At 38.7% G+C, this 26,964-nt stretch overlaps 1 protein-coding gene across 1 annotated transcript; it reads left to right on the forward strand.

Annotated features, from left to right (window-relative positions):
• Positions 1-2,425: 2,425 nt before the first annotated feature.
• LOC309819279 (rRNA 2'-O-methyltransferase fibrillarin-like) lies at positions 2,426-26,500 on the forward strand (the record flags this gene model as incomplete). Its single annotated transcript, XM_082649400.1, is given in 4 exon segments — positions 2,426-2,519; positions 5,977-6,040; positions 25,946-26,385; positions 26,388-26,500. Coding segments are annotated over 4 exon segments (711 nt in total).
• Positions 26,501-26,964: the final 464 nt, after the last annotated feature.

Raw genomic sequence — 26,964 nt, forward strand, 5'->3', positions numbered from 1 at the left:
ATGAGAAATCACCCAGCTGAATGCAAAGAGTTCTGTTTTCTACCTGACCTATTAGTTGGGATGTGGGCAAGCAGGCAACTGAAGGCTTCATTCCTTTAAATACAAAACCACCCATGCTTGCATCATATCTAAAGGGCATGGTTCCTTGAACAATTTTTTGAGCATATAGTATGTACTGGGAACTATACTAGAAGCTGCTGAGCGAGTTATGAGTGTGACAAAGTTCTGCCTGGAGAAAGTTATAGACCAGGAGTAGAGGCAGTCAAATGAAGAGGGAATACCAAATGCGTGGTAAGAACTATCATGGAACTGGAAGACTGCTGAGAAGAGCCCTTGGAAAGAAACCTCTAACTTTGTCTGCAGAACAGGGAAAAGGGACTATCAAGACCTTTCTATAACAACAGCAAACAACAGTCGAAAATTGCTTTTTGGTTTGGATTGGGCAAAACGAGGGTGTTCAGTAATTTTCTGGGCTTTCTGCCTATGGAGAAGGCTGGGCTGACAGTCCAGCCCCAAAGGCCAGTGAATAGCTGCTGTATGATTACCAAGTGACACGCAGGAATAAATTTCTACAATATTAAAAGTGATATATGGCACATTAAAAATTACGTCCTTGTACACTCAATGCCTAACCCATCGCATTAACAAAATCAAAATGATGGAACCTGCGTACTCAGCGGGGGTACGGAATGTGGGCGAGGACCTAAAGGTCAGTCAGCCGCTATGCTACCCTGAGCGGGACCCGGCCTCGGCTTGGAGACCTTGGTGTTTCCCAGCCGAGGTGGGGGCTCGGTCAGGGGAAGTTCGGAGCAGCGGGAGCGGCAGAAGCACGTGGGCTGAGGGGGGCGGGGGCGGGAGGACGCAGACAGAGGAGTAACCGGTGGAAGTGTCAAAGAGGAGGGAGTGGAGGGCCGCTGAGGTGACAGGGTGTGGCCTGTGGGGGAGCAGGCGGACTGGGAGAGGAGGGCAGAGAGACCCACCGGGACTGAGGAGGCAGTGGGAAGCGTGCCTGCGTCGCTCGGTGCGGTGACAGCGAGGAGCACGGCGCGGGGCCGAGTGGCGAGGGGAGTTTCCCGTGCTCGCTAAGTGGAGCTCAGCTCAGAGCTGCGCCAGCGCCTTCAGCCTGGGTCCGCGGTGCCTGACACCTGCCGGGTCCGAAGCGGGAGTCCGGCGGAGCGTTCCGCCTCCAAGTAAGTCTCTCTTTTTCTCTCAATTCTCCTCCGCCGCCTCAGCCTCTTTATCTGAGGAGCGCGGTGCTCGGAGCTTCTGTTGGGGGGAGGGGAGGGCTGCGCGAAAAGCGCACCAGAGAGCTCCGGCGGCGTCCACGGGTGCTCCAAGCTCCGAGCGCGCCCCGGTCAGCGCGGGGACCCGGCCGCGAGGCCCCGCCGGCCGGTTGCCCTGCGCAGAGCAGATGGAGGCGGCGGCAGAGTTGTCGGCACAGATACGACCCATCTTTTGTGTCTGGCCGGATCCCAGAGTCGGGCCAGGCCGGGGGGAAGGAGCGGAAGCCACTTTTTGGTTCCTGGCCCCACTTCTTGCCCCCAATCCTTCGGGATTTCAACATGCGGCGGACTCGGGCGCAAATGAGTGCCTAAGCGCCCCTGCTGGGCTAGCTGGATTCGGGTAGGCAGCGGCCGGACCACCACGCCGCCCCCTCTGCTGGTTTTCTTTTTAGATACAGCGTCTTTAACAGCGGGTGCTGAGAGGGAGGCTGACTGGGTGTTCACGGGAGTCAGGGTGTGGAAACGACCTACCTTCTTGCTTTTCTCGGGTTCTGGAGGGGAAAGGACAGGGGTGAAGAGAGCCCCGAAGCCCGAGCGTCCCGAGCTAGCGGGCTTGCGCGCGGCCGGCGAGGAGGCGTTCGCTGGGTGGATCCCTTGTCTGGCTCATTGTTCGCGGTGACTGTTCTTGGGGCCGGGCTGAGCGACAGACACTTAAAACGGGGCCGTAAATAAAAGTGACGACTTGCCGGAGTGAGGTCAAGGCTACCGGGAGGAAAGGGCTTTCCAGTTTGGAAACGGACTTCTTCGAGCTCGGAGGGCAACAGTAGTCGTCAGCGAAAACCGCTGCTGAGTGTGAAACTTAGGTCTGACTCTCATTCACGGAGGCAGCTTAGTGAATGAAACCCTCGGAAACAGGGCGCGATATTTTCCCACTGAAATTGTTTTCAGAGTAACGAAGATGGAGTTTGTTTTTGGCAACTGGCTGCTTTCTCTTACTAGCACCGGTTTCTCTTTTTCACCCCTTCCCCCTACCCTCGCCTCTTTGGGGGAATGTGTATTTATCATTCTATTTGTGCCTTCAGCTAGTCAAAGTGTATGGTTTCGGGAGAAGATTCCGTTTTTAAAAACAAAGTGCAATTTCCACTCTACAAAGGGCCAAGCGCTGGTGTAGACATTTATTGCTCCTCCAGCCTAGCCGCATCATGAAGGCAGACGGTGCACCCGGAGTCGAAGGGAGCCAGTTATCCCCAGCTGGAGATGCCAAAACACAACTAGCGCATGCTCATTGTGTTGGAGGTTAGGACACTTCGTTTTCCCATTTCTCTGAATTACAGTGATATCACCTGTTCATGGTGTCTCTTCCTTAGCACTACGAAGGAAGGTGCATTTTCCTGAGAAGGATATTTCTTCTTTTTCTAAAGTGCATGGGTAGTAATCAGAGTAAGTTGATCCAACAAGAGGGAATTTTAAAAATTATATATATGTATATATATACGTGTGAGTGTGGGTGTAATATATATAAATATATATTTCTGTAAATCCCAGTAGTTACTAACACACCTAACTGCCCTGGTTACATTTGCTTTGACTTGCGTGATGGACTTGCTAAAGGGCATCGGTCTGCTGAAACCTGAAGTTCCAGCCCCCAGGAGAAATAATATGAACACCTCTCTCTGACCACAGTCTGATTCCACAGGGGAAAAAACATGCACCAGGAGTGTTATTTAGGTTATTGAAAGCTGTGTGATTTATTCTAAGGAGGGAAGCAAGAGTTAGGTAGAAGAAAATAGAAATGGAAGGCCTGAGTAGGCATCCAAACCATACTCATAGTTCCACAAATATGTATGTGGAAAGTATATTGTGTTCTCTCTTTCTCCTTTATCACTCTTAGTATTTGTTTATATCCTTAATGCTTTTCATCACAGTTTTTGTGCCTCTTGTTTGGAGGGAGGGGGTTGGCTTTGAAAAAAAGGCTTTTATATTTTCAGTCTATTATTATTTTAGATTTTCAGTATCAGCAGTGCTCATTGAATACAGGGACTTTTATACTCTTCTTTTGTTTGTCTCCTTGCACGCCATGTCCAACTTAGTATGGGACCATGTGAGCAATGAATCAACCAGGTTCTAATGAAGATTAAGTTATGGAAGGTATCCACAGCTTTGTATAAACTGTATATCATTTAACTACCTTCCCACATGACCAATTTTAGCTACTTGCTTGTTCATCTTCTGAAGTCTCCAGACTCCCAAATTCTTACCCAGATTGACTGCTGCCCTAAATCTTGACTGTACAAAGAACAGAACTTAATTATTTTGGTCTTATTTATCAGTCAGCAGTGTTTAGTGTTGCCAACAGTTTAATTATATCATTGAAATATGCATGACTCTGAAGTATGTTGAAAAAGGTTCTTTTAAACTTGTTTCTTCATAAAGAAAAAAAAAAAGTCCTTGTGAAGCCATAATTTCACTGCTGTGAGGACCCCTAGCCATTTGTGTTTATTGAGTTTACTCTTTCACATGAAGAAAGAACCATTGTTTTGTTATCTAGGAGCTGAAGGAAGATGGAAAGTGAGAAAAGAAAATCAAGCACTTTAGAATGCTATTATTTTCCCTACTTGGGAAAAATATTTTTTTAAGTAAATAGTAATTATTTTCTTAAAGATACACTAAAACCTTATTAAAGGATCCTGAGGAAAAGAAATTTTCAGTATAGAAATGCTGGCTGTTACTAAATACTCATAAAAGATTGGCGCATACAAACACATGCATTTTTGAACCAATCTCATAACACATTTTCTTCTTTCCATAGAATTTTGAAATGTTATTAAATCATTGTTATTAAAACATTGAAATCTCATCAAAATCTATATTTAATATACTGTCTTTTTGCAAGTGCTTTAATTGTAATAGCCTATTTGTTGAGATTAAAAAGAACATCATTGATGTCATGGTGTGCTTTGCATTTTAAAATAGTAGCTAATGAATTACAAACATTCATTACCCTACAACCACTTGCTGAAATTTCTCAGGACCCCCAAATAGAGAATTATTTGTACTATATACTTACTATCATTCAGATCCTTGCTGACTTTATGTTGATCCCCTTTTCTTCTTCAGAATTAATTGTCTTTTAAATTAATACTCTGTTGGCTGTGAATTTTTTTTCTCCTATGTCATAAATTTATGTGAAAATATCTTCAACATTGTCTGTTAGGGAATTTGCTGTTGATAAGACGTGGGAATTGGGGGAGGGATGAGAGAACCACTTTTATTAAACCTGGAAAGAGTCAGAGCTTAACAAGGGAAGAGAGGGCAGGTTTCACCTGAATACAATTCACTGAGGAATATTTCTTTGACCTTTAGAAGTCCAAGCTATGTAGCACATAATATACATTTGGGTAATTCAGGTACTAACCTCACATATCATAAAGCAAACAATAGAAATAATAAGAGTATCATAGTGCCTTCACTTTGTTACATTTGAATGGTGACTTTAACTCCATTCACTTTTCTTCAAGTAGAAATGAAAGCTACCCACAGTTTTCTTATTTTTTTGTTTGTTTGTTTTTTGGGCCAGGAGTGGGTATAGATGAGGGGCTAGGAGGGGAGGGAGCACTGTTCTATTTATGTAAAAATGAAAATTGTCAATGTTTATTTTGGAAAAGTTTTATTTAAAAAGTTCAGTTTCTTCTGTAAGTTTAGTGCTTATTAAATGTTTACTGAGGAAGATGAAGTTTGACACTCAATTTTCATAACCAGATGCAACCAGAAACAAATTGATTAAGTGATTCAAATTAGTGCATTTAAACCTTAAATTTAGTTTTCCTTCCCATAAACTAATATGAAGAAAAATATTGAATTAGGTTTTATTGTTAATAACCAATATTCATTTATATTCTCTTGAAAATGAAGATTAACATGATTAACAAAAAATGTAAACATTTGTGAAATGAGGATATAAGGGGATGCAAATTAATGATTGTGTATACTTTTGATGTATAGCTTTTTTTCCCTGATAAATGAGTATTTTTAATCTCAGGGGTGATGTGAATTTCTTAACTGATCACATTTTCTCTTTTCCTTTGACCACTAGAAAGCTCAGAGCCAATCTGAGATCTAATTTATTGATCAGATAAGGCTCTATAGAATGCATTTGTGTATTTTCTTTCTCAATGACCTTATCTTATTCTACTGTCAAAATGTATGTTTTTTTTCTTTTTTTTTCCACTGTGGAAGGAGACAGACCATCAAAGTTAATTTGAATAAGTGTTTAGAAATACAATTAAGTCTGCAATTATTATTAAGGTCTAATATTGCAAATGCTGAGTGAGGGAATATCAGGCAAACTAAGGCATAATTTCTGATCTAAAGATACTTATAATCTAGCTCAATATAGAAGCCATAAACACATAACAGATTAGCTAACAATGAATCAGTGTATATACACACATCTCTTGCATTAAATTGAAAACCTAGACTTTATCTTTAATGATGCTCAGCTTCTACTTTCTAGAAAAACACTATTAATAGTACTAACTGGTAGAGCAAAGTAACCAAATCTTTTCATTAGAATTCCCCTCTGGGTATACTAAACTCTAAATAGTCTGAGGATGTGAGGATGAAAATAAATGTTGGAAAGTCACTGTGATTCTGTGGTAGTGGAGTGGAGACTTCCAGACCTTTCTCTTCTCTTTTTCTTCTTTCTCTTTCTCTCTTCCTCTGTCTCTCATTGGCTTTTCTACTTGCTCCCCAGTCAGCCAGTGGCTGGACCTGATTGACGAGTGTGACAATTCCAATGTCAAGCTAAATCCCACCAGGCTTGTCAGCTTATGAAATTTCTGGATATGTAAATACAATAGTTCTAAGTAATGTACTTAAATACAGTAGTTAAGTGCCCACTGGTTGTTTCCCTTTGTACTTGAATCAACAACCATTTTCAGCTTTTAGAAGGGACCATCCACAAAACTGTTCTCAGGGAAAGATAAAAAAGTAAAAACATGAAAAATAAAAGAACTAAATTATTGACCCAGGGCGACATGTTTACGGCTAAGGCCACAAACTCTGAATTAAACTTTCAAATCTAAACAGCTGCCTCTGGGTATAAATCTGATTCTCATCTTCTCTATCTCCCATATACACACCATTTTTTTCAGACATCTCAATTATAGTTAATGTTAAAAATAAAGTCTGAAACACAGATCTGTTGTCCTGAACTGAAGCAAACTATCAGACTTTGATAAATAATGATCATTTAAACTTGGCCTTTTAAAAAGCACATTGGATACAATGAAAATCCGTGTAGTACATTTACTGTGCTTCCACTTATGATATAAATAGTGCATAAAGCTTTAAAATTTTCATCAAATTAATGTTTCACTGACATGAAAATTAACTACTGACATCTAAGGTGCATGCCATGTGATGATTCCTAATTGGCAAGTGAACCTTAGAGGGTTATTTATAGATTACATTGCAACAAAGTGCTGGAGTAAATTCTCATTGTGCAGTTCAGTTCAAATTGATGTTTTAGCTTTGATTCTCTTCACTTTTTTCACATCCTTTTTGATCTCTAAAGCCTCTCAGAAATAAGCTACCTAAGGTGCTAAATATATAATTAATAACATTTGGGCAGAGAATTTGTCTTCAAATTATCCTTAAGAGATTTGGAGACCAGTTAAGTATCCTTCACCAGTTTGTTCAGTTATGAATAACTCTTGGGGCTGTGAATTTGAACTCAAAGATCTGGTAACATTCATTTCCATCCAGAGCACATAGGATGAATGTTCACATAGAAAAAGTGAGGAAGAAACTTGAACATTTATCAAAGGAATTAATTTTTAAGAATAGCTGCCTTTAAAGATCTAAGTGGAAATACTATTTTATTCTCTAATGACAATTAAGGTTTCTTTTGTCTCTATTTTTCATTACATTTTGTGTTTAGGGAATGTGGTAAGAGAATTATAATGTATCTGCAATTCCCATGCTACGTTATTAGATCAAAATTTAGCTTTTCTTTTCTTTATTCCATGTCTGTGTCTGCCTAAAGGTAGAATGACCAAATAAAAAGTGAAAAAGTAAGTTCTTTATTTATTCTGCATATTTTTGTTCACTATGGATTTTGTACGTGATCCCATAAGGCAGTTATGTAAGCTATACATTTGTGCCTACAAAGATAAGTTTACAATTTATTAACTTTTAGACATTTTCTTCATGCTATACTCAACCTGGAATGTTCTACTTTCCCTACCAGATTTGTGAAATGCCTATCTTTTCGTAAAGATTTACTTAAAAGACATTTTCTCTTTGAAGGAATCCCCACCATTGGCTTTGAATTTGGCATGTTTTTGGAAAAATGTGTGTGTATGTGTGTGTGTGTGTGTGTTTTACAGTCATATTGTAAACCTGAAAATGTTTAGAAAATTTAAATAATTTTCTACAAATATAGTATTTATTATGATTATTACTATCATTATAATGCCAAAGAGACAAACTAGACGTTGGATCTAAGCTACATGTGGGAGTGAATACTTATTTATTTTTTTTTAACAGTTTTGACTAGTAGTTGAATAATTTGTCCTTAGGCCTGTTGCTTTTTTTTTTTTTTTTTTTGCGGTACGCGGGCCTCTCACTGTTGTGGCCTCTCCCGTTGCGGAGCACAGGCTCCGGACGCGCAGGCTCAGCGGCCACGGCTCATGGGCCCAGCTGCTCCGCGGCATGTGGGATCTTCCCGGACCGGGGCACGAACCCATGTCCCCTGCATCGGCAGGCGGACTCTCAACCACTGCGCCACCAGGGAAACCCAGGCCTGTTGCTTTTTATAGACGAAAATCTTCACTAGTCCTGTATGGTGTGGTGTGGGTATGATCAAGGCAACTTGTTTTCTTGATGATGAAGGTTTATCAGAAAATTTATCCCTTAATTACAAAAACTCTCATTAATAAACATTGAATGAGGACTTACTATGTATCAGGTATTGACATAGGAAATGAGCATAAAAAACAACAAATAAATAAAAAGGTCTTGCCCTGAAGGAATTTAGAATCAAATGGAGAATAAAAATACTGAATTAATGTGGTAAAATAAATTACACACATCATCAGGGAATATTTGGGGAGCTATGAGGAAAGGTGTGTTTCTCAATTTGGGTGGGTGGAGGGTGGTCTGGGAAAGTTTAATGGGGGATTTGAAACAGAAAGGACAAGCAGAAGTCTAGCAGGTGAAGAAGCAGTAGATGGGGGTCTCTGGCATAGAGCTGCTGGAGAAAAGAACAGTGAAGCATATGTGGAAAATCCAGAACGTCCAGCAGAAGTATCATATGTTAGACTGAAAACCAGTTTAGTAGTCTGGACTAGAAATCAAGATTTGGAGGTTTAATCCTGATTAAATCCAACACTCTTATAATGTATGTCTGCACCCATGCAGCTGGACATATCTAAGTACACAACCATGGTGTCATTTCCTATTCATTCATCTTAAATGGATTCTTAAAATCATCAGATAATCTTACTGAACTAGGCTGCTCCATTTACTTTCCTAGAAGTCTATATACCATGCTTCCTCTTCTAAACTCTCAGTACCTCTGTCTACATCCTCACCCTCAGATGAAGGCCTTGCTTCCTATTCGCTGATATTGAGCCATCTGAAAAAAACTGCACAGTTGCCCACTACCACACTTATCGAACTACAAGTATTTGCTCCCATGTAATCTGCCTTCTTGCAGGTTCTCTCACATAGCACTGGTAGAATTTAAACTGTTACATTTTAGTAAATGTAGAAATATGTAAATGTAATTTATTAGTGAGTAAAACTATTATTTTAGACCTTGAACTTTCATTTTTAGTTGTTTAGCATTGGGAAATAATCAGGGTTGGAGTCAAAGATTTTTGTAAAGTATGTTGGTATAATTAGAAAAAATTAGAAACAATATAAATTTTTAGAATTTAAACAATATAAAATATAATATATAAACAATATAAAAACAATTTTATATTTAAACAATATAAAATATAATATAATATAAAATATAAACAATATAAAAACAATTTTATATTGTTTATAAACAATATAAAAAATTAGAAACAGTAGACCAGCCCAAGGAGAGAAAAAAACCACAATAAAGTACAGTACATTCTTATGACAGAATGTTAAACATCATTTAAAATTATTTTTACAATTAATGATATTATGTAAAAAAAACCCCTAAAACTGTACATAATACATGATACAGTTTTGTTATATGTATGTAGAAAGACCAGAAAAATAAATGAACCATGTTAAAAGGCTGTGTCTCTGGACATTGAGATGAAAATCGTTCTATATAGCAGATTCTTGGAAAATCCACTCAGCTTGGAGGAGAAAGGTTTTTGACAGGAAGATCCTGGTGACATAGAAAACGTCCACTGAATGAACACAATAGTGAAAGCCATCTCTATAGTGTGATTCAAGTGTCATTGAAATATCAGTCCCCACCAGGCATTCCCCTTGCCTGCAACATTCAATCTGCCAAGACCCATGGAATTTACTGCTAAAATACATCACAAGTTTATTCAGTTTTCACCATCTCCACCCCTGTCCTTCTGTTGTGAGACACCACAGTTTCTAGACTGGATCACTGCTTTAGCTTTCAGCAGGTTCTTCCCACTCTTGCTGTTGCAGAAATAATGATCTGAGAGGCCGTATTGCAGAGTGTTCAAAGCATGGACCCCATTGGTGGGCTGCCTGAGTGTGAATCCCAGCACTGCCACTTACTAGCTATGAGACTGGGGGCAAGTTACTTGACATCTTTTTACTTTCATTTTCCCATCAATAAAATTAAAGATATTAATACCTACCTTTTGAGGTTATTATGAGAATTAAATGAACAACTAGCTTAAAGCAAGTAGTTTTATGTGTTAGCTATTTGTCAAGGCTTAAATTAGATTATAACCTTCCTTGTTTAATATCATCCAAGGACTTCTGATTGCACTTTGAATTAAATCTTTATGATCACCTGCATCACCTTTATTACTCTTGGCTATTTTCTGTTTTCTTGCTATTTTTCTGAAAACACCAAGTCCTGTTCTGTTACTGGGCCTTTGTACTTGCTGTTACCTTTGCCTGGTATACTCTCATCTGATTCTCCCCAGAGCTGCTTCTTGTCCCACCAGTCTCAGCTTCTGCCACATCCTCTAAGAGCCCTTTCCTGATTTCTAGTCATCTAAGGGACACTTCGTACTATTCTTTTTTCCACTCTCCACGTTTTATTAATAGACCTTATCACAATTTGAGCTTTTTGTTTGTTTGTTAACCTTTTCCCCCTCTTTTTTCACTGCTTGAATTTAAATTCTGTGAAACAAATATGACGTCTGCCATGGTTATATTTGTTTCCCCCAATGCCTAGAAGAGAGTGTGGCATGTCGTCCTGAATAAATATTGGACGGCTGGCTGGCTGGCTGGCTGGATGAGATTCTCACTATTGTCATCTTGGAATTTGCATTTCTAGAATGACTAACTTCATATTTGTAAGGTCTGTAAGTCACTAAGGAGATATAGAAGGTTAAGTTGTTAACACTTGTTATTTTAGCTCTGGTTCACAGGGCCTTAACAATACTTGTCAGTACACAAGTACATTTTGAAAGAAGTAGAGAGTTTGAGAGTGGAGAGGGGAACAGTAGGTGAATTGGGGGACTTGAGATGTAAAGATACTTCAGGCTAAATGGAAGCTGCAGTGATGGGGGTACGGGGTGGGCTTAGGGTGAGGTATTAGAATGTCGATAGTTCAGGCATTCAAGAGGAAGTGTCAGACCAGCATTTCACAAAGAAACAGGTTAAAAATACTATATAAAGTAACTTCCATAACATTTTACTTCTTAACTTTAGAAAATGTTGAATAAGGCTCTGTATATACATAAAGCCAAAATAAGTGGATGAAAGATTTTTTAAAAGTCAAATTAGTTATTTGATGTCATGAAATAAGAACAAAACTGTTTTCTTTCTCTGATTCAGCTCCTTTTTAAAATGGAAATCAGTCAAACCTGAGTATTGTATATGTGTGTGTCTGTCTTTGAAACTTCTTTGTTTTCTTCAGACAGAAAAACACTTCATGTGGAAAAGATGTTTTCATGTGTTGTTTTTGATTATAAAACTGTGAAGGCATGGAAAGTTTTGTATCCAGTGATGTTCCTTTTTTCTTACCAGGAGGTGTCACTACAGCTCATTCAAACTTGCTAGTGCATTCTGTATGGACAAACTAGTGCTAGCATTTTATCAGAGTGTCAGTACCCACCCACCAACTTCTTTACTGAGTTGCTTGAAGGAAATCTGATGAAAATAGAATTCTTTTCAGGTGCCTGCTTCTCCTCCAAACAAATATTCCTGTCATGAACTAACTGAAAACCTGAAACACTTGTTTAATATTCTGGAAACAAACAGCATTCCTACTTTCTCTGAATGTTGAGTGGGGCAGGAGATGGTGAAGAGGAAAAAAAAAAAAAGAGTGGGATAAAGGGGAGAGATAGACATCAAGAAACATGAAGAGTGAAACTGAAGTGTTTCCAGTGATAACACACTGCTTGAAGATCCCTGAACACACAGTTCTCTCACCTATCTGACTTGCATGTTTTGTCCTTTCCCTGCCCCTCTTCTCTGCCCAGATAAAACCAGCTTGCTCTGCCAAAACTGTTATAATTAAAATAAAAATGTCTATCTGGTATTGAGCTAATACACTATCCCAGTTATTTGACACATGTAATTTCTATCTTGTCTGATAACGTAAAATATTATTACTAAATAATAATATTACTACTAAAAATTTATTAAAATTTTTACTAAATTATTACTAAAAATTTTTCCGGTGAAGAAAATGAAAATTGGAAAAGTTGCATGATGTGTAATGGTAGCTGTGATTTTATCATGGGCTCATCAGATTTCAAAAACACATCCTTATTCTTTGTATAATGCCACTACAGAGTCCCTCCCACTGGAGACTTGCCTAACATCCTTTCACCCCTGACCAATGTAGATATACCTCCTCTGGGTCTCACAACATCTGGTGCTTACCTGGTGTGAACACTCATCATGACTGGGCCATGACTTTCTTATTTTCTTGTCTCTTGCTTCACCCAGAGTCAGAGTATTTTAAGGTAGGTACAATATCTTGTCTCTAGAACAGAACATGAAACTCCTAATATTGATCAACTGGATGTGCAAACGAGAACAGGTGCACCCAAAGATGGGGCTCCAATGTGGATGAGGGTGTGTGTGAGGAAAACATGGAAGGTAAAGACCATGGTGCTGCCAGCCTTCACCCATTTCTGTTGGCCTCACTTGTTCCACAAGCAACAAAACAATGAAGAGGAAAGTCCAAGCATCTGGAGAGGAGGAAGAACAGGGTTATTTGCCCAAGAAGGAGGGGATATTCAGCACATCCCATACCTTGTAGCTCCTCTAGAACTGGAGGGAAAAGAGTGGCATCCAAAGAGTCGTGTTTTCTTGCTGACCTGCAGGTGGCAGCATGGCCCAGCTGTCAGAGACCAGCTCAGTTCTTAGACACCCCTATTGCTGCTGTGGGACTCAGAACTGTTCTCAGGGCATTAAGTGCCCTGGGAATGATTAATGGTGCTGCCCGTTCACTGTACCCTGAGGATAATTGAGCCTGCAATATTTTGGAGGTTGCAGAGAGACTTCCTGAGCCTCTTTCTAATAGAAGAGTTTGGACATTATATCCGTTTGGAGACATCCCAGAAACCTTTTGTTGAGTCTAGAATGCAATCATTGGCAGAATGATTTGAAAGGGAGAAAAAAAAGCCCACCACCACCATCCCTAAAATATGAGGAAATTGAATAGTCTTAATGTTTTTTCAGATGTCTGGTTTGCTATGCATTCCATATTCTTTTTTCCTTCTTTGGTTCTGAAATATTATTCCTTTCCACCTGACTTAAAGCAAATCCTCTGGAAGGTAGCTTATGTTAATTGACTGAGTATTTTGAAAGAGTGCAGGCAGAGCTATGTATAATGTCTTTATTTAAATAAGCTCTAAGCCCTTTTATATTGTAGGGTGAGGTATTTAAAAGTAAGATGATTGGAAATTTCTAAAGTCGCACACAATTCAAAAGAATGTGAAACATTTTAGAAGGAGCAACTGACAAGGGTACAGTGTCCATTTATTCTAAATATACATGTAATATCAATTATGTAAGACAACCAACAAAAGATATTAAGCTTGTCAGGTTGGGTTTGTGTGATTGCTTCTTTTCATTAGAAATTTTAGTAGCTGGGAAAAATGCCAGGTTCTAAACACTGGGAAAAGGTATCTTGAATAGGTTATAGTGGTAGATCTTCTCAGTGTTGAGAGAAAAATCAAAGATTCAGAAAATGTTTCCTCATCTATGCAACCAAATGGGGAATCTGAATCTCCACCTTTCTGTACTTTGGTTTTAAGTAGCCCTGGTGGTTGGTAAAAAGCAGTGGTTTGTAGCTTCTTCAGTGATTTTTAAAAATATCACTTTCGGGGCTTCCCTGGTGGCGCAGTGGTTGGGAGTCCGCCTGCCGATGCAGGGGACACGGGTTCGTGCCCTGGTCCGGGAGGATCCCACATGCCGCGGAGCGGCTGGGCCCGTGAGCCATGGTCGCTGAGCCTGCGCGTCCGGAGCCCAAGGGGAGAGGCCACAACAGTGAGAGGCCCACGTACCGCAAAAAATATATATATGTATATCACTTTGGTAATTTTGAGAACAGCTGTTCTTCCCTCAAATCTGTGAGATTTTACTTTCCATCACAGAAGGTTCTTTCGTGGTAGACCATGACGATTTAAAGCTGTGTTCTGTATGGGAGGTTACCTTACAGATGTTTAGAGAGCCAAACTTAGCTGGTTCTCCATGTACTGACACTTTCACGCTTTAATAGGCAATAAATTTGGTCTCTTTAATTTCTTGGAATAGAGAAGAAAATCAGAAGGATGATTAGAATGACCCCTCAAAGTCTGTTTTTAGATTAGATTGCAGGTGTTGTACGGACTGCTATTCTGTGTGCCTTTGCTTTGTTAGATTTATCTCACGGGTTGAACTTACAATAGTGTCTTTTTGTGATGAAAACCTAGGCTAGGGATTAAAAGTGAGGGGTGGGGATGGAGAATTAATTGAGATAGGTCCACAACAGTTTATTCACAGCCTCTGATTTAACTCCAACTTTAACAACAAAATAAGTAAGGAAGAAAATCCCAGCATACCCTAAAATCCTGCTTGATGATCCACGACTCGTAGAAGGGCTTTTCCCAGCCTACTAGTCTCTATTTCTTTGACTGCTTTGGGCAACTTATCAAAAATTTCTTCCTGGTGGCCACCACAGTGAGAGGCCCATGTACCACAAAAAAAAAAAAAAAAAAATTTCTTGATTTTATCTCTTGATATAAAGATCTCTATTTCCATGCTGCCTTTAATTAATATACTGCTGAATATGTAAATATTATCTTTGGGGGCTTCCCTGGTGGCGCAGTGGTTGGGAGTCCGCCTGCCGATGTCTTGCTCTAAGTATTATTATGTATATTTTTTCTAATATTTCTAAATAAATTATAACTATTTTGTTATCAATATCGAATTCATATTTGTAAAGGAACAATTTTTGAATATATTGAAGTCATTTCCTTGCGGAGTTAGGAGACTTATTGCTTTAGGAAAGGACACAGTTGGTACTTTCTTAAATAGAGTGTCCACTGATCAACTTTGATTTCAAAGCTTAACTTCTTGACTTCTTTACTGTAGCACAATAATGTTCTTGAAAATCAGGTATTGTTGAGGAAAAAGGATTTTCTAAATCCTTTAGCTTTCAGCAAATCAAGAACCAAGACTGGTAGAATAGATCAGAGTTTTAGTGCATTCCAGGAAATAGGGCAAACTCAAGATGAGACAGAAGAAATGGAAAGCCCACTCTTTGGGCCCTAAGGAATTGTGGCAGGGGAAAATTATGGAATTGGGGAACCAGGATGGGTTATTTAAGATCCTGACCTTCCTTCTTTGACTTTGAGATCAGAAAAAGAGCAGGATTAGGAAGGAATGCCAGTGGTGTGCTTCCCAGGTATTAGGTTTTAGGAGGAAACAGCAAGGTTTTAGGAGGAGCCCCAGTATGACCTGGGCAACAGTAGAGCAGTGGTGGTGACAGTTGGCTTGGTTCGTGAACCTCCAAAAAGGGATCTAGAAGCCATGTCCCAGTGAGTGCATAGGGAAGCGAGCAGATCAGTGGCGATCTGAGATTTGAAGGAAGAAGGTGCCTGCCATGGGTGGAATCTTAAAGATTAGGAGAAATGGCTTGTACCTATGGGCACCAACAAGGGGCACCAGCAGGTTCTTCCAAAAGACTAGATGGGACAATCAAATTTCAGTAGTTACCCACAGGGCTTGTATTTAGCAGGTTCACAATGACATGCTTACATCACTTGTTTACAGTCAGTGTCTATAATGATAGTTTTTATTGGACTGGCATCCATTTTGATTGGTTAGTGCCATGCTGTACCCATTGTTAAATATTTTGAATTTACTCCAGGTTATCCACATAGGGAGTAAACTGGTCTTACCACTCTATATCATATATCTATATGAGAGCATCTGAAATTCTGGTGTGGATTGGGGCCCCCTTCCATTCACTGTCATAAACCCATGGTCAATCTAGGAATTACCTTAGGGAATAAAGGAAGAAGAGAAATGCAAATCAAAACTGCAATGAGGTATCACCTCACATCTGTCAGAGTGGCCATCATTAAAAAATCTACAAACAGTAAATGCTGGAGAGGGTGTAGAGAAAAGGGAACCGTCCTACACTGTTGGTGGGAATGTAAGTTGGTACAGCCACTATGGAGAACAGTATGGAGGTTCCTCAAAAACTAAAGATAGTACTACCATATGACCCAGCAATCTCACTTCTGGGCATATACCCAGAGAAAACCATAATTCAAAAAGATACATGCACCCCAATGTTCATTGCAGCACTATTTACAATAGACAAGACATGGAAGCAACCTAAATGTCCATCAGCAGAGGAATGGATAAAGAAGTTGTGGTACATATATACAATATACAGCCATAAAAAGGAACGAAATAGAGCCATTTGCAAAGATGGGGATAGACCTAGAGACTGTCATACAAAGTGAAGTAAGTCAGAAAGAGAAAAACAAATATCATATAATATCACTTATATGTGGAATCTAGAAAAATGGTACAGATGAACTTATTTGCAAAACAGAAATAGAGACACAGATGTAGAGAACAAATGTATGGACACCAAGGGGAGAAAGGTGGCGGTGGGGGGGTGGGATGAACTGGGAGATTGGGATTGACATATATGCACTACGATATATAAAATAGATAACTAATGAGAATCTACTGTATAGCACAGGGAACTCTACTCAGTGCTCTGTGGTGACCTAAATGGGAAGGAAATCTAAAAAACAGGAGATATATGTATACATATAACTGATTCACTTTGCTGTACAGCAGAAACTAACACAACATTGTAAAGCAACTATACTCCAATTAAAATTAAACAATTTTAAAAAAGACTATGTCCTCCAGAAAGTGACTATATAAACAGCCCTACTACGGAGTTAATTTTGAATGGACCCAATATTTAAATTTAAGGAGACTGCTTAAACTTGAAAATAATTAAAATATTGTGAATTAGTAAGTGTATGTGGAGTAGGACAACTTTAAGAAGAATTATATGAGAGAAATAAAGGAACTATATGTTCTTTTCGCATCTCAGAATAGGATGGTAAATTTCCACCCACCTCCTATACATTCTTTTTTTTTTTTTCCTATACATTCTTGCTGAGTCCTGTACAGTAACAGTTGCTTTGGATCTGTGGCCCAAGCTGACTTCTGATACCTTCTGTTTGTACCTCTTGCTTCTCACATGTACATAAATGTACAGGAATTCATACACTGTCCAGTTAGTGTCCTTTAGGTGTCTTACTTACACCCAATATTCCCAGATCTAATCCAGAGTTAGGGCCATCAGCCCCTTTCTTACATCAAGCTGAGTGGATCCACTTCAAACCTAGTAATTAACCCATTTCTTTGGATTTGTCTCTGAACCTTTATGATATTCTTCTCCCTTTAAAGAATGTGGTTCCCATTGTGGCTAAGATCATGTGGTTCCCTAAAGATAGTGATCTAAGATAGTGAAATAAGTGGGAATAACAACACCTTGGATCCTATGTTTTTCATCTTTGAAACTCCCTCTGCTTAGAAAGACTACTGCATTGTATAACTCCAAGGTGAACCTTTAACACTATGGGTATACAAAACAAGGACCTGGATTTCTCACTCACAATTTGATGAGTTTTTTTCTTTTTTCCTTTTGTCTGGGGAAGGGTGAGAATAGTTAATAAATTATTAAGCAAAAGAGCCAGTATTCAAATTTAGATTCTTTCTTAATCCAGACTCCTCAATTGTAATTCCACTTGATTGGCACCAATATTTTTATAAACTGTTGGTAACAAATAATAACAAAAATATATGGTCAGGAGAAAGAGCAGTTACATGTCAGTATGTTTCTGTACTTCTCTGAAACCCCTAAGTGATGAAATTTCACTGGGTACAGTGTGGAGTTCCTTGTTGGGAAGGAACTTTCTGTAGAAGCTTCACTCTGAGGACTTGAAACAAGAAAAAGGGAGATGTGGAAGAGAAGAATGTTATCCCCTTATACATCTTTCTCTTATTGCATTTGTCTGCAGTAAATAATTAACCCCTAAGGCGATTGAAAGTTTCCAGCTACAAGTCCACTTGTTTGTTTCTGTCTCTTCTAACCTTTCCATAAAAATATTTGAGGTAGCAAATCTATTAGGATAATTCATTAGGCCTATTGACTAATAAAGAGGTTTGTACTAAGTTGGGAAAGAAATTTATGAAAGGATTGTTTCAGCTGCTTTCACTACTGACCATGAATCACACCACCTGGAGAACTCTACTATTTCTGTGAATTAATAATACCTTTTCAGCAAGGTGTTTGCTGAGCAACCTTGGTGGGCAAAGGAGGTTTTGTGGTATACAAGGCAAAGCTTAACACAACTCACAACTCTGTACACATGAGGAAGAGTGCATGTACATGTGCCTTACCCCAAATGGCAGAGAATTCCAGCATTCTTGTTTTACTTGGAATATGTTTTAGAATGAACATGTAATATCCAGGTGGGTATGTTCAAGTGTCTCTATGTGTGTGATATTTTAGCAGTTCTTTCAAGAAAATTATGTAGTCCTAGTGAACATCTAACCGTGAAAGAGCTAAAAATGTATTTTCCCCATCCTGACCCATGATCACCTTCACCCTGGTAACCACTACTCACATATTTATTTTCCATGAAAACTTACTAGTAGATCCCTCTTCTTTCATGTCTTCTCAGAAACAAAGTGTAAGGTTTATTCTAGAGTGCTTTTGTGTGGATGTGAGCTGAGATGCCCAATAATAAAACTAGTTGAATTTATGGAATTCATACCATGCACCTTGCACTCTGCTAGGTTAGCTAGTTGCATGCCTTATTTCATTTAGTCCTGATTATGAAAGTTCATATTGTTAACACTGTTTGGCAGAAGATAAAACTGAGTCTTTGAAAGGTCAAGTAGCATGTCCAACCTTTAGGTGGTTGGGGGTGGAATTAAGGCCAACCTCAGAGACCACACTCTTCATCATCATTTTCTGCTGCTTCCTGCAGTAAAACAAAATGTTTGGTAAACCTGAAAGCAAGTTTTCTCAAGGAAGGAGCACAGAGAAGATTATCTATGTACTTAAGTTGCCATGGGATAAGGGAAATGACAATGGAGTGAATCAGAGGTATGTGAATATCTGTTGTACTTCCTTTGTTGGGTTGTTGGGAAGACAAATACATTTGTGAAAGGTGTTTTAAGACTATGAAGTGCCAGGATACAAAGCACAACCAACTAAACAAGCAAATTTAAATGGTACTTGTTGGGGGGAACTTGGCAGTCCTTTTCTGTCTGATATTATATTTTATAAAATTCAGATATCTATTGGAAATAAAAGGTTTACTCAAAATCATAAAATATGCCTGGAGTAAATTCAGAATACTACTTTTAATTTATAATTCTTAGCATCTCAGTCATTGTTAAGTATTTTTAACTTTTATTCTAGTGAGTGGCTGAAATACAGAAAAATTAATTATATACTATTCCAACAAGCTCAAAATCTCTGGAATAAAGCCATTAAAAGTTTCAGCCTGGATTTAGAATAAAATTGCACTTTTAATTTCACCAGCTGACATTTTGAGGCTGAGGTAAAAATGCATGGCAGTTTTTTTTTTTCAAACTGCCCGATAAATATCATGTAAACACATTTTATGTATTTATAAGTATAAAAAGATATTTCCCAAAGTTAACTTAGAATGCTGCCCCCAAGTTTCCTGGTTTCTTTGCTCCACAAAATAATTGCTGATTATTTTGAAAAAAATTATCAGAACAATATGATGGCAATGATTCTTCTCTTCCACCAGAGCTGCATGGTTTCTTTGAGTGGGCTGAAAGGGAGAGAGAGAAGGGAGGGAGGATATGAGGAGTCAATATGGAAGCTGTAGTCAAGGTAGTCTCCGTCTTTATAGAACGGAGATAAACCATCTTTTGCCTTGTTTCATTTATCTGTTTAGCAGAAGGCTTGTGCAATTTGCATTTTAGAATGTTCAGTCCTTTTAATTTACTTCTAAATAATTTGTTTCTACATTATGCTGCTTTGTTTGTAGAGAAAAATACTTACACAAGTGTTTCATGAAGTAAAATGAACATGGCACTCTCCAAAGAGAATTTCAAAATAAAAACCATTAAGGATGAATGGCGTGCATTACAGAAATCTCTACCATATGTCTGAATGGGTCTTTGTATCAAGCTTATTTACAAAATTCATAGGCACTAATTTATCTAAGAAATAGAATGATAAAGCTTTCAAGCCAAAGAAAAAAAAATAAAAACATAGTAAATATAAAAGACACATTAATAATCTTTTCTGTGAGCCTGATTTTGATCTTTTCTTTTGGATTGTTTATTGAGTCATATCAGAAGGATTTGTTTAATTATATAGAAATTATTTGGGCTCAACAGAAGGTTGGCAGTATCAATTCCTGGAGTAGGTAGTTTGGAGGATGAACTACTAGTATCATGGCATTTGTAAGAGAGGGAAATTTGACCAAACTGTAGCAAATTCTGTAATCAAAGAATTTCTAAGAGGTAGAGTCTACCATGGTATATAAAACACATCTCAGAGACATTTCCCCCAATGAGATTGACCATCTCATTTCAGTAAAAACAAAGAATGAGAAAGGCTTATGTAATTAGACTACCTAAGTATTTTTTTTAAATGTCATTTTCAAAAAATGTGTACGCTTGTATCTTCAACATCATGTTCTGGGTCTGTTTATTTGAACAGACTCAATTGATGACCCCTTTCACTACTAAAAGTGAAACACCATGTATGTTTTAAGAGTTATTGAATGAATCTCATTGTTTTGTGCATACTATGAGAATCCACATTTTCCTATTTGTTTATTTAATGTCAGAGACTGCAAACATTGTATAATAAGTTAGTGTCTTGTTTGTATCAGTATTTTTGCACAGAACGTAATTATTGTAGAAAGAAAAAAATTATGGAGTAGATAATACAAAAGAATTTGGTAGTACAGAATCCTCAGTAACCTTAGGCATTAGTAGCAAACCTCTTTTGTTAGAGAAGAGAGTGGCATGGCACTCTGGACCATTGGAACCTGATGAGACCTTAGCTAAGGAAACATCAAATGGTAATAAAAATTCAGCTTTTATCCTTATAGGTGGCATTTAAAGGTGATTTGTGAGGGACTCTACTTCAGTTGTTAGCACTGTTTAATTTTGGCTATGGTTCAGACATGATCATCTTAAGATATTCATGAGCAATAAAACCTAATTCAGAGCAAAATTTAACCCACGGTGGCACTATGGCTTCCAAATACAGTATCAATAGTGACTTGAAACTTCTCCATGTGAGGTGTAGAAGTATACTCTCTTTCAGAATACAGTTCATATGTGTGAGGGCCCATTTTGTATGTGTCCAGGATCATTAATGAGCCACAGTAAAATATGGGGCCAGAGATTGTTTACAATAAAAATCGAGGTCATATCTTAACAATAATATCCAATTCAGTTAATCACTGTGGAAATGGTGACTATTTAATAATGACCATTCTAAGTCATCTAGTCTTTAAGGTGTGGATAGAATTGATAGATTTGACCACTTATTTTATCATAGAAAAATTTGCCTAGCACATTTGCATGTTTTTTCCCCCATTTTGGTTCCCCTGAATACCAGTCCAGTCGATAGGTAATACTGTAGGGAGACTGGGCATACAGACTGAGCCTTTCTCCAGAGCTGGAACACTATAATAATACAAGATAGAATCAAAGAAGAGTTTAGAGAGTATTTCCTGACGGTCTAGTGATTAAGGTTCTGTGCTTTCACTGCCGAGGGCACGGGTTCAGTCCCTGGTCAGGGAACTGGGATCGCGCAAGCTGCTTGGCATGGCCAGAAGAAAAAAAAAAGGAATTTAGAGATAATCGTAATGGAAATCCCAACTCTCTCACCTATCAGCTTTGTGACCTTGGCCAATTATGTAATTTCTCTAATAAATAGTGTATAAAGCAGATTTCATAAGAATTACAAAAAATAATATACTGCAGTGAATGGCATATTTTAAGCACTTGATGCTTGTTGTTTTGAGGGAGGATTAACGTCGAGAACAGTTAAATATGTTGCAGTATGGGTCTGGCGGAATTTTTCAGGTAAAGGGATTTGAATCTAAAGGATATTGTATACAGGCTTAGAGATGAAGGAGAAAGAGTCATAAAAATCACAATTTATTAGGTACCTAATATGTTTTGAACACCATAGTGGGCACACATAAGAAAAGAAAGCCAATATAAGAGGAAGTAGGAGAACTTCAGAATAAGTATGTAGCTGATTACAGTTCTTACCAATTTCTTTGCAAAACTTTGTGCCTCTGAAAATAAGCTGTGTCACACCTTTAGAAGTAGTTTGCTCATTCATGGCATGGATTAAGAAACTAGTTCTGATAATTGGAGATACCTAGTATGTTTTGTTGAAAGTATGCTATGAAGGAAAAATAATGAGCTTTTTTTGGTCTTCTCCCCTGAGTCCTTATGCATCCTGAAACACACTGGAATGAAGGCAGAGACCACATATGTGCTCACATAGATTTCTCTCTTTGAGAAAGTGAGCCATTAAGGGAAAGTATAACTTTGTATAGCCGGGGCCTAACATATTTTGATTACATAATTGTGCCCAATGAAAGGTTTTTGAATGCATGAATTAATGAACAAGTGCATTAGAGTGAATGAATGAATAAATGAATCTCCAAGTTAAGTCCAGAGTTTTGTTTTTTGTTTTTTTTAAGTCCAGAGTTTTAATGAGGAGGGTCGAAACATATTTATTGAGGACGCTTTGTCATACACATCATTGTCACTCTGCCAGTTCTGAAATGCATAAAATATTACAGCACAAAAATGATCGCCGTTAAAGATGGTGAAATTTTGGTAAAAATGATGTGTACATTCCTTGCTGGTGACATTATTAATTGATAATCCCTTTAGAAAGTTGCATGACCATTTGCAACAAAAGCCACAAATTTACTCATATCCATTGCCTTCAAAATTCTTCTCTTATGGAAACATTTGAACAGCAACAAAAGCTGACCATAAAAAAATTTTATTGCAATCAACATTAGTAGCAAAAAGTTGGAGACAAACTAAAAGTCCAGCAAAATAATGATTTTATGGATTATGGTACATCAACACAGTTTAATGCTATGAAGCCATTAAAATAATAATTACGTAGCAAAATAAGGTATGTTTATGAGATAATATATATAAAAATAGTGAATGTGAAATTCTATGTATACCATTATTATAACAATGTAAATACAGCATGTGTGTATCGATAATATGCATAAATAAAACTAGTAGTTCTGTCAGGATAATAAGATAATTGGTTTTGCATTTTCAAAACATTTATTCATCTTACATTATCTTTCAATACACTTCTAAAACTTTTATTTTCTTTTGTCATAAACAGAAACTGTAGGGCCTTTTCTTCTGATAATTCAGTGTCTTTATAGAGCTTGAGATTTATTATCATTTGCTCTATACAGAAATTTAGGAATATGTAGATGACTGGGTAAAAGGTATATAAAATTGATCTCTGGCTATATACTTTGAAGGTTGTTTTAAAAAATAAATTCCCAGTATTCATTTTCTTATATAGTTTGTTTTTCCTGAAAGTCAACTTAAGGTAAAAAATCAAAGGCTTTTATCTTATAGATATAAATATGCGTGTATCTTTGTTAATCTGAAGGCAGCACGTTAAAATGGAAAGGAGCGCTTGGCCAACAGTTTGGATCTGTTGGTTTTACAGATGGGGGAACCCTGGGAGGCAGGGAGATGAAGTGATTTGGACAGGGATACAATGCCAATTAATGGCAGAGCCCAGGGTCAAAATGCACAGGTTTTGAGCGAGTTGAGAACTTTTCCACCCACCCCTCAGCCAGAATGCTTTTCCCATCACCCTAAAATGAACTGTCAACTTCCTTCTAGCTTCAGAGCCCATGAAGATTTTTCTCTATCTGCAGTGTCACATCTGTGCTGCATCCCCATGTCTAAAGAGAACAGGATTTTCTATCTCAGCCAGAAATTGCTACTTAGTACACACCTGCACAGAGGTAAATGCTGGCGCTTGGGTAGTCTTGTCTCCATGTGCTCATTGGTTGCATCTCCTCAAAATCAGGAGTTCTGCTTCTCAGCTCTACATCATTAATGTGTTCATCTAGCTATAGCATTCCTATCTGTCTTAATAGCCTTTCTGAGTTCTCCCTCCCCATCATCCACAGGCAGAAATCCTGGTCAAAGCAAGTGGCTCCCACTGGGGTAGCTTTCAAAAATCCACAAAGAACAAATTAGTGGCCCTGATTTGCTTCAGAAACACACAGCAAAGAAGCCTCTACAACATGCTTGAAAGAAAACAAACAACTAAGAGAGAAAATAAGTTCAAGGGAAAACCCACTGCTATTCTTAAAGGGAGCTCTAAGGAGAAGACTTCAAGAAAGATAAATGGTTGCTGAGGACCGTTTGCCCATTAGCCTGTGGTAGAGCAATTAGGCAGTAGTGGAAGGGAGGATGAGTGGGTAAATTCATCTGAGGGTCCTATGAAGCCAGCCTTGAAGGAATTTAAAAAAAAATACACCCGTTTTATTTAATGAATGTAGTCAAATGAACCTAGATGATTATATTTAATCTCTAAATTTATATGTAGTTTGTCAAACCAGACATCAGTTAAACACAACTTCCTCCTTTGCACCCATTTGTTCTTGGCCTTCTCATTCCTTCCTTTGTGTTAATATGGTGATGAAGCTCTCTTGCTATATCTCCTATTAACTATGTTGTAGAGAAATATATGACTCTTTTATTATCAGAGCAATAGGCAATTATTAGTTAGAAGACCCTTCTTAGTCTCTTTGGAAAAATCATTATTTTATTGCCTTTTATCAATAATATTCACCCAGAAACCTAGACAGTAAGTATTAACTGAGCATCTACTATGAATCAGGCTCTAGTCTAACCATCATGGAAGGTCCAAATCTGACTAATGTTTTGTCCTTGTCCTCAAGGATTTCATAGTATGAGAAGGGGATGTGAAGACTTCCTGGGACAGGTGCTGGTTTAGCCAGTCTAGCTACCCTTTGTGTCCTCCCTCCTCTCATGGCTTCTGTGAACCTAGGCAGTATCTTTGATGAATAAGGCAACCAGCCAAGAGAGAAAGGCTCTAAATCAATGGCTCCCAAACATGGGTCCTTGGATCTGAACCTCCAGATGAACCTCTTGTGCTTTTTTTTTCCTTTTTTTTTTTTTTTTTTGCGGTACGCGGGCCTCTCACTGTTGTGGCCTCTCCTGTTGCAGAGCACAGGCTCCGGACTCGCAGGCTCAGCGGCCATGGCTCACGGGCCCAGCCGCTCTGCGGCACGTGGGATCTTCCCGGACCGGGGCATGAACCCATGTCCCCTGCATCGGCAGGTGGACTCTCAACCACTGCGCCACCAGGGAAGCCCCCTGTTGTGCTTTTTGAAACTACCTAGTCTAGTATGGATCAGAGTATCTTGGAGAGAGGACTACAGTGTCTGTTTTAACGATGCTCTGTAGGTGATTTTGATACTTCATCAGGTTTGGAAATCAACAATGGATGAATCCATAATGGACAAGAGGAAGTGAGTGTAGAAATGGATAAGGAAAATAACCGTCAGTAGACACCTACAAGGCAATATACATAATGGTTAAAGACTATACCCTGTGGGGTCAGACTGCTTGAGTTTAAATTCTGTCTCTGCCACATAGAGCCGTGAGATTTGGGGGCAAGTTTTAAAAACTAACTGGTCTACAGTTCCCACATTTTGTAAAGTGAGAAACGTAGTATTACCTACCTCGGAGTTATTATAGGGGGTAAATGAGTTAACCTATTTAAAGCAGTTAGAACCATATTAGAGTTAAAGAAAACAGTAAGTGTCACTGCTACTACTACTTCTACTACTACTACTACTAGTTGTTGTTCTTCTTCCTATTATTATTATTATCATAAGGAAGTTTATGCTTAGAGTCTTACAAGAATACAGATGAGGGATGATAGGAGTTCACCTCTGCTTAACCCTCCAGACTAAATAAAGCAAAACCCCCTTCCATTCCAAACTGTCTGCAGCAGTCTTGGGCTCTGTGGACCAGATCCGCATCAAGCCAGGGGCCAAGGCGCTCTACCTCAGGGCTGCCTTGGGTACCACGCTCTCCCATGTCTCTGACATCATAGGCCAACAGGGTCTGGTCTGTGCAGTTGAGTTTTCCCACTGCCCCGGCTGTGACCTCATTAATTTGGCCAAGAAGAGAACCAACATTATTCCTGTCATTGAAGATGCTCAGCACTCACACAAATACCACAAGCTCATTGCAGTGGTGGATGTGATCTTTGCCGACATGGCCCAGCCAGACCAGACCCAGATTGTAGCCCTGAATGCCCACACCTTCATATGTAATGGAGGACACTTTGTGATTTCCATTAAGTACAGTTGCATTGACTTCACAGCCTCTCCCGAGGCCATATTTGTCTCTGAAGTGAAAAGTTGCAACAGGAGACAATGAAGCCCCAGGAGCAGTTGACTTTAGAGCAATATGAAAAAGACCACCCTGTGGTCATAGGTGTGTACAAGCCACACCCCAATGTGAGCTGAAGCCCAGCACCGTCTGGACTGGGCTAGATTGCATTGCTACTGTTAATGCTACTGTTGCTGATGTTAGACTAGGTGATTTTTAATTTGTGATTCTTTAGAAGCTTGTAGGCTGTTGTTTTCTGTGCTTAGTAGATGGGTAACGTCTAGCCACTGTACTATCCACTACACTATACTGCTATACATTCTATTGTTTTCCACTTATACATTCAACGTATTAGGAACAATAGAAATTATAAAGCAAAAAAGAAACATTAAACAATTTTTAAATGTCTTTAATTGTTCATTTCTCATCATGGCTGTAACGGACCCAAAAGTAATATTAATATTCAATTATATTTGGTTCAATCAATAGGCTTCCTGCTCATCCCTGGGCAGAAGTTGGTGTGGGCTGCTAAGAAGTACTCTGGCATCAGATTCAGAATACTGGGTTCTCAATCCAGGCCTGCTTCTGACCACCAGAGTGG

The sequence above is a fragment of the Grampus griseus genome, assembly GCF_964374135.1.
Source record: "Grampus griseus genome assembly, chromosome: 2".
In the NCBI taxonomy this organism is placed as follows: Eukaryota; Metazoa; Chordata; class Mammalia; order Artiodactyla; family Delphinidae; genus Grampus; species Grampus griseus.